General features: G+C 37.8%; 1 protein-coding gene across 1 annotated transcript; it reads right to left on the reverse strand.

Annotated features, from left to right (window-relative positions):
- Positions 1-1,889: 1,889 nt before the first annotated feature.
- Positions 1,890-7,332, reverse strand: LOC104518683 (ATPase family AAA domain containing 1; the record flags this gene model as incomplete). The annotated part of the gene is made up of 5 exons (XM_010174249.1): positions 7,060-7,332; positions 5,239-5,337; positions 4,839-4,959; positions 3,006-3,206; positions 1,890-1,996 (listed from the first exon to the last, which is right to left on the reverse strand). Coding segments are annotated over exons 1-5 (690 nt in total), but the record flags the coding sequence as incomplete, so codon positions are not given.
- Positions 7,333-9,015: the final 1,683 nt, after the last annotated feature.

Consider the following 9,015-nt stretch of genomic DNA (forward strand, 5'->3'; position numbering starts at 1 on the left):
TGCAGAGCTGCTTTTCAGCAGGTCAGCCCCCTACCTGGATTGGTACCTGGGGTTATTCCTCCCCAGGTGCAGGACCCTACACTTGCCCGTATTGAACTTCATCAGGTTCCTCTGCATCAAACTCTCCAGCGTGTCCAGATCTCACTGAATGGCAGCACAGCCTTCCAGTGTATCAGCCGTTCCTCCCAGTTTAGTGTCATCAGCAAAGGCACCATGCCCCTAGTTACTACTGGAGTCAAAACTATACCCTTGGCAGATTTAGTCCAAAGCTCAACATGCTTTTCAGGTGCAATGAACACAGGAAAAAATACCATTCATCACAACACTTATTTACAATTTCCTCATACCATTTGGGAACTTTGTTATTGTAACAAAAGCCAAATTTCATCCTTATTCAAAGGAAATTTGTTTGTCAAGTATCAGACAAGCAACCTAAAGCTCTCAAGTAACCATTTGTATTTAGAAAAAAGAGCCCAGCAAGCTGGCTGTCAAAAACTGAGACAACGCAAATGTCAAACCCACTGTGAAAAGAACACTTCCTGAATTGCAATGATGTCTCAGGGAGGAGCCTGAAATATGGTATTGAAACAAAACACTCGTGCTGAAAAACTCCCCAGAAACCTGAATCAATCCTCATGGCGACTCCAGCTGATTTTTTTCATCACATTTTACTTGGGTGGTTCCCTGCCCTGCAGAGGCACAGGAGCAAGGGAAAAGAGTGACTTGTTCAGGCTCTGCACGCTGAACTCGAGGGATGGGTAAGACCACATGTAATCTTACTGCAAGGAATGAACAATTTGACTTGCTCCAAGAAGTTGTCGGTATATTGTGGAAAAAAAACATAACACATCAAACACTGGAAGACATCTGTGCTTGCAAGATCATATTAGCTTCCAGTGAAGTGTTCATACCCTTGGCCTCCTACTAATGGTAAGCAAACACTCTGCTTTAAAGCTCCTCAGTATACATATTCACCACGTTCTAATCAGTTTTAAAAAAATCAGTTGTAAAAAAATGTTTAGCACAAGCTCAAGAGAGGAGGGAAAGCAGATTTTACAAAGAAAGAACTAATGGAGGTCAGAGCATCAGAACCCATTCACAAAAAAATACAGATTAAAAAGGCCGAAATGTTTAAAACTGGAGAACAAACATTCTTTTTAAAGAATGCTTTAGAAAGATTGCCCCAGGTGATAGTTCAGAAACACACCAAGCAGGCTTTTGTCATGCTACATTCAAGTAATTTGTTTCAGAAATGTTTTTTGTTTGTTTTTACAGCACCAGCAGCTTTTTTTTTTTTTTTCTCTCCAAAACACAATACAATACTGTTGAGATGATTGGAGGGAGACAGAAGCATATAGGAATAACAGGATGGAAGCACATCTCCATTTAACAGAATCTGTCTTCTGAAAACATCTATTTCCCTGCCCTTTCAGGCCAATTCCAGAGCCTAGTGCTTGTCTAATGCTTTTCTGGAAATAAATCAACTGTGATAAATACTCAGATCTTTCAATCCCTTTTCTGAAATCAAAAGATTCACTTCCCCTGAAGAAAGTATTGTTGACAAATGTTTTTCAAAACAGTTTAAAATTCACAATTTTGGCAGCTCAAACTATACAGCTATATTATTGAGACTTCAGACACTTCTGAAAATAATACTTCTTAATTAAAACCAAAATACCTACAAAACCAGTCTTCTCAAGAAGAACAATGATCTATGAATATAACTCATGTCATTCCTGTAACAGACTGGCAATCACTAACACTGACAGGTGAAGAAACTCTTTTGGCAATTATTACGACACGCAATCTGTTACTCTTCCCAAATGGCTGATGCACAATATCCAAGAAGGAAGAATCACATTCCTTTTCTCCTTATCCTTGGCACTCACTTGGCAGTTATAATCGGTGTCCAGTCCATCCCACAGACTCATGAACTGAGCTTTCATCATGGCTGTAGCTTCATGGTCAGAACTCGATCGACTCCGTAAGAAGGAATCTGGATTAAAGGATTCAGTAAAGGAGTTTACTTTCAATCCCGCCATAGAAACCATGCTGTTTCATTCTTCACATATAGACCTGTGCTATTCTCTACCTTCTAAATACTTTTTAAAATAAACATTGTCAACAAATTAAAAATATTTACAATGAAGAATAGGAAAGTGGAATCTCACCACATTTTTAATCTTTTAAATTACATTACACGAGTATGTACCTATCACATGAGATAGTCCCAAATATTGTGCTCCAATTTTCACTTTCCTGAATTCATGGAAAGTGTAACATTCACCTCAATTTCTCATGCATAGATGGAAGCATTCAGAGGCTGGCAAGCAGAAGAGAACAGCAAGCTGCAGGACTGATGTAAAGTAGGCTATACACTTTGTTATGCAGAGCTCTAACTCTGCTAGTGGTTGCCTAAAGAATTTCTAACAGCTAGAAAAATACCACTTTTTCCACACCTATACAAAAGGATAAAAAGCATCTTAAGAACTCAGCACCTTCATAAACCTAAACTGTGGAAACTTCACGCTAAGAAGTGACAGTGCTATGAGGCAAGAAGCAATTTCAACTGAACTGCTGAAGTTCACAGGGACTTATGATGTGACACATCCAAATGCACGGAACAACTGGCATCTTTGCTGTCTTCCTTGCTAAACTTCCCCTCCTACTTCTTCAGCCTTATTAAACTATTATTTGGTGATGGGTTTCATGAATAAGTAGTTCCCTTGACAGAAGAAAAGCTTTCCTGATGAACCATCTTAGCCCAACCAAAAATAAGCAGCAACTCATCTACTTCTCATTTCCTCCACTAACACGAGGAAGAAATAAGCTGTTTTTCTTAATCTGACACCATTACTTTACAATACTGTTTCTATTACTAAAACTCGTTCCATTATAATTCTTTTTAAGAAACAGGTGACAGTAGATCAATATACCCATCAACTTGAACCTACAGTTTAAAGCCACTCTGCTACAGTTACTTACAAAAAAAGATAGCTTTTTACCTATTTCATCAATAAAAATGATGGATGGTTGGAGCTTTATAGCAAGGGAGAAGACAGCAGCAGCCAGTTTTTGAGACTCTCCATACCATTTGTCAGTCAGTGTTGAAGGCTGGAGATTAATAAATCGACAGCCTGCTTCCTTTGCCGTAGCTTTGGCGATCAGTGTTTTGCCACAACCAGGAGGGCCATAGAGAAGTACTCCTGAAAAAGTAACGGTGTTAATGCTCTCTGGTTGCGGTACAGAAATCATGCTTTGGTATGACAGACCTGAGAATGCCCAGGCTTGTGTTTTAGCCAAGTTTTAGAGGATAAGAAATTAAGTTATACAGTGTTCTATCAAATCAGAGTTAGTTAAGATATCCTTATTATAAAATTAAAGCTAAGAATACCTAAAACCAGGCATGGTGAAATTTAAGGGAGACATTTGTCTGAAAGATGACTGGTTTATTACTGTGACTATAAAGGTTATATAAAATTAAAACACTATTTACTTCCTGTATGCATTTGACAGGTCTTGTTTACAGTTTCAGCCTTGCTGATAAAACTTAGCACAGAGAGGAGAGGGGGAAAAAAAAAAAAGAAAGAGCCCATAAACACTTTAAACAAATTGCCCACAATTAAATATGACATGTCATATTATTTTTAAACTTGTCATACTGAAAGAATTCACAGTACTGTTTTTCTAACATAGTTTTAAAGAAAACAATTTTAAAAAAAGAAATTAAGTCAAACAAGCCTGAAACACAGAGTATTACTAAGGGTTTTTTCTGTTTATGTGATTGACAACAAACATAATTACTCTGAAGCAATGACTTCCTATTAATGCACAGTACCATCCACTAATAAAACTGGGGAGCTTGCCCTGTATGGAAAGTCTGCTTTAAAAAGATAAATAAAAAATAATTTTTTCCTTCAGCTTATTAGATCATGACATTAAAGTAATTTTCCAGACAGTTTCAATTTGTGACTTAAACAGAGAGCAGCCTGGAAAAACTAAAACAGTTACAGAAGTGTTTCATTTTCCATCACTTAGGACATGAAACTGAGATGGTCGCAGACATAGGCAGTAATTAATAGTTTCCAGAGACTTTTCAGATGACAATATTTTAGGGATCAGAGCAGTAGAGAGAAATGTTGGCATTTTGTCCAACATTTTAGGTTCAAATTCTTCTCATTTGCAGTAACATACAGTAAATATGTCTGTAAGCATTCCAGCAGAGTCCAACTTCTGTTTGACCGTTGGAAAGTTAATTTGTCACCTGCTGGTTTCTTTACTGTCTCAATACTGTGCAACTCAACTCCAGAGAAAATCAAGGGATCTCCAGAATAAAAATGGGATGTCTTTCTCTTTGAATGACTGGAATTTCTAGGACTAGAACAGAGAGATGTATGCATGATTGACATCTCATGTTTATGACTTATGTTTCTATAATACCGTAGAAATATTAACCAAGTGTACAAAGCTATACAGCAGAGTTATAGCTCACCTCTGCCAAAGGACAAGGTGGGGCATAACAAGAAAAAAATCGTCAATTTAGGCAATTAAAAATGTTAGCTATGTAGATTAGTGCACCAAAACATAACATCAATAGCTGAAAAGCAATTATTGTTTCATTATTAAGATTAAATTTATTCACTAGAACTTGATTTTATGGCAAGAGAGGAGGAAAAACTTGAGGGTTTTCCCTGGCATCAGTCTTAATGGTTGCATTTCGGACTGGCAACCCACTTCCTCTTTCCTTTCTGGGTAATTGAAACCTATTTTGGTTTTTGTTTTGGTTTGGTTTGTTTTTTTTAATACCAATGTATAAATCCATGACATTTCCTTCCTACCTTTTGGTGGCTGTAAGAGCCTGGAATTCTCAAACAAATATTTCTTCTTGATAGGCAAAATGACAGTGTCTTTCAAATCCGTAATAATATCATCTAAGCCTGCAATATCACTCCAGGTTACCTAATAGGGAAAACCAGTATTAGAAACGATCACCATAGTCCTTGCCAACAAAAAATATCCACAAGCTTAAAAGTAGTGCAAAAAAAAAAAAAAAAAAAAAAAAAGACAAGTGATTAAAGAAGTGCTCTAAATGATGCAATTTTAGCAATTTCTGCAACAGAAATATTTTCTATGTATTTCCATAGATACATATGCATGACAAAGTCATCCAAAGTCAAAATCAAGATCTTCCATGTCTGAAGTGCTTTCATTGGAGCAACATGGAAAACAGTTTCTTACATGCATGCTAAGTGGGTCTACGAGATGTGCAGCAATACTCATTTCGTATTCAGTGAGCTTGACATTTTTCACTCCAATTTGCTTCATTAGTTTTTCAGCCTGGGGGGAAATAAAACGCCAAGAAAATCAGAGAAAGAAACTGAATACTTACTTCAAAAATTAGTTTTTAAAGAACTGCTATTTGAAGTCAGAAAAGCTTCTCCATAAGTCACATCAGAAAAGAGCTTAAAACTTTATGAAGTAGAAAGTTCTGCTGTTTCCTAATGACTTGTTGTCACTTGAGTGAAACTAAATCATATGTCTCAGTTCCCATCAAATAAGTGTCACACCAGCCCTCCCACCCCTAAATCTACAAGTCATACATTACGACCTGAAAAACAATGAAAATAAGTATCAAAACACAGACCTTGCTGTGCACAACAGGTTTGCAGACACACAGGTAACCTCAGTACAAAATCATTTCCATTATCTGTACAGGAGTTTCCACAGCCAATACAGGTATGTTACACTTAAAAAAACCCCCATTAGTCCTTACAAACTTGGTACAGGATTCAGATGAAAAGCCTGAAACTTGTTATTAACTAGAACTCTAAGAGTTCTTTCATAGTCTTAATTATCTTCATTCACAACCCTGCAAATAATACACACACACTTTAATGCGAGATATAACTGTGTTATTATAAAAAGCATACCCCCAGCAAAACTCCACAGCACTGCATCAGGAAGAAACAGATGGTTTTTTAAGGGGAAAAAAAAGACAATTCACAGAACCATTTTTTTCTATGTATTCAATGTTTTCTTTTTCCCAGTTTAAAAGGAAAAGTCAATTATTGTACCAACATGCTTTCACAATTCAGTTTCTCTTTTCACCCAAACTTGCGGTCAAGTCTGACGTGCTTTTGGGATATTGCAACCTCTTATATAATAGCTGGCACTAGCACAGATTGTCAAAGCTGATTTTTAAAGTGGGGTCAATTTTTAAACTAAATATTTCATTAAAAAAAAAAAAAAAGAAAAACCATCCAAAACAGAATTAGGTTGCTCAAAACTACTGTTTTAATCTGTGAAATTTGTGTCAGCCAGAAAAACAAACAAACAAACAAGTTGCAACATTTTCACTTTCTTCAATACTTTCCAAAGGAAACATTTAACTTTTGGTTCTGAAATACACCTAGATTTTTCCCAGAGCATTAATTCCTGCAAGTCTTTCTAATTCAACATAAGGAATGAGGCTTTTCTCTTTTTTCTCTTTCCAGGGCATTTTGACTGCTACTGGCGGTGGGGGGAGAAGAGAAGGAGAGGGACAATGTGCAAGTTATTCTTAAAAAGGCCTTTAGACAGCAGCGTTCCTCTTTATCATGAATAACTACAGTCCCTGCCTCTGCCATTAAGCTGCCAAAAAGCGGCAGAGAAATAAGTTATTTCTGCTCAAGGTTTTAAAAAGCAACCATCAGACAGGTGAGATGAGATGCATTATTTAACATGACTGCTGCTTAGCAAAGTTGTCAGAAGCAGCAAGGGCACCAGGACCACACGCTTGCAGATAATTAGAGACAACATTGTGCTACAGTTCAACAGCTTTTCCACCACTTCAAGCTAGAAATTTTAAATGGTTATAAAATGTAAGCACTGAAAATGCTAACAGCCTAGACCCTGAGATTTACTAAAAAACACTTTTGTTTTTTCTTAAATTATTCCACATGCTTTTGTTGGTTACTTTGTAGGTTACTGAAATTCCAGTTTACAGTCAGCAAATTTACCTGTACGAACAGTAATGAATGAGACAGCATTTCACAGAAATATTTATTAAGAAAATCCTACCTGTTTCTGAGCTTCTACTTTCTGCTTTCTGGTCGGATCAATGGCATCAACCATCCATTTAATGGTAAAATACGTTACAGCACCAAATATGGTTAAACGAAAAATTAATCCGACCACTTCATTCCGGCTCAGGGGACGTGAAAATGTTTCTGCATGGACCATTTTGCCTCTCAACACTACATGTAAAAAAGCACAGGGAGGGACAGAAAGAAAATCAAAGCTGAGAAAACATCTGCCTTATATTTAAACACCATTTCATAAAAAGCTATTTCCCACACACACAGGGGGTATAAAGCTTACCATGGAGTTATAATGAAATATCTCAACAACAGCACAATCCCAACATATAAAACTGTGTGAGATTCAAACGTGCAGCACTGAGTATAATGATGGTTTCACTTCCACTTTCAGTAGGCAGAGAAGAAATAGCAGCAAGAATTTGAGGCCTTACTACTTGATTGACCACATGCACAAAGGTCCTGATTTCACTCTTCCCTCAAGAAATCTGCATTCCTTTCAGCTAGACAATACGCTAATAAAGTAATAAAGATGACTTTATTTCAGTGCCGAGTTTACATTCCCATCAAGACTGACATTTTGTGACTGTTAATGACCCAAGAATGCTAAGTCATGGAGACAAAGGTAACTACATTATTTAAACAGGGAGTTCTTTTCCCTAAGAAGCAGCTTAAAGGAAAGGCACCCAATTGCCACATTAAGGAGCGATTGACGACTTGGATTTTAATAAAATGAGGTTAAGAGAGCTGGAGCCTGCACCTAGTAGAATATATTTGAAGTTATTAATATCCTGAAAATGCTGGATGTGGCGCACACAGCTATCAAGGGGAAAGGCTGACTGATTTATTAGCCAAATCCAGAAGGTACAGTGCCTTCAAGTTAAGGGAGTTTGCTGCAGAGAGGAAAACCCTCTTCCTAAAACACTGAAAAATTACTTATAAAATTGGGGTCCTCTTTCCCCAATCTACTTTCTCCTCAATTGGTGGGGTTTCCGCTTGAGAATCCCCAACTCTCTCCTCGTTCACTGCCCAATTTTCCTTCTGCAAGGGCAAAATCAGTGGCAATTCCTTTGGCAGCTTCCAACGTTCCCTGGCTGCTCTCCAAACTAAGCTGTTAGGCAGGGAAAAGCCAGACTACCTACAGCCAAGATATCCTTGAATTCCCCCTTGCTTGGCTAGCGGTCGTGTTATGTCAATCCCATATTCAACTCAAGGCAATACCATACCATAGACTGTTCACAAGGATTCAGCAGACTGGAATTAGGAGAAGCACTGCACTATGTTTACCAAACGACATCAATGGCTCGCTGCTATATTCCAGTGTGGATTACTAAAAGAGTTTTGGGTTATTTTGGGTTTTTTTTCACTCTTCATTCTCTGTTTAGAAATTTAAAAATCAAGACTGTTGCTGTGCATACCTGCTTGCAAATCAAATAAAAGCTGCCTGCTTAGGGATCTAAGTAAGTAATACTGAACTAGCAGATTCTGCATGTTACCTTAAGGTCTGATTTATTAAAAGGGCTATATATTCAGCAAACAAAACAAAGTTTCCAAAAAAGCCCCAAAACCCAATGAAAAACCCCTATTTCTCATGCAATCCTTGCCCTGAATACCAATCATAAGAAAAAGCTTTAATGGGAGAGAAATTTAAGCGTAACATTTCTAAACAAGGTTCTGCTTACCCCGCATTAATTTTAGCACTTATTTTCTAGACAGCCTGCTGAAATAATGAGAAGAACAGTTAATTGAGCAGCAAATGGAAGGTCCGTACGGCTACCACCGCATTTTGGTTCTGCTCTGCCTGTCCGCACGCCAACGTGTGCATTAAATACACTAATATGAAAAAGAAACCAAAAGGCGAAGCGGCGCCGGCTCCTGTTCCGCTCCCACAGCAGGAGAGAAGGCTCCGCCACCGCCGGGAACCCCTCGTCTCCCCTCG

The sequence above is a fragment of the Antrostomus carolinensis genome, unplaced genomic scaffold, assembly GCF_000700745.2.
Source record: "Antrostomus carolinensis isolate BGI_N321 unplaced genomic scaffold, ASM70074v2 Scaffold51038, whole genome shotgun sequence".
In the NCBI taxonomy this organism is placed as follows: Eukaryota; Metazoa; Chordata; class Aves; order Caprimulgiformes; family Caprimulgidae; genus Antrostomus; species Antrostomus carolinensis.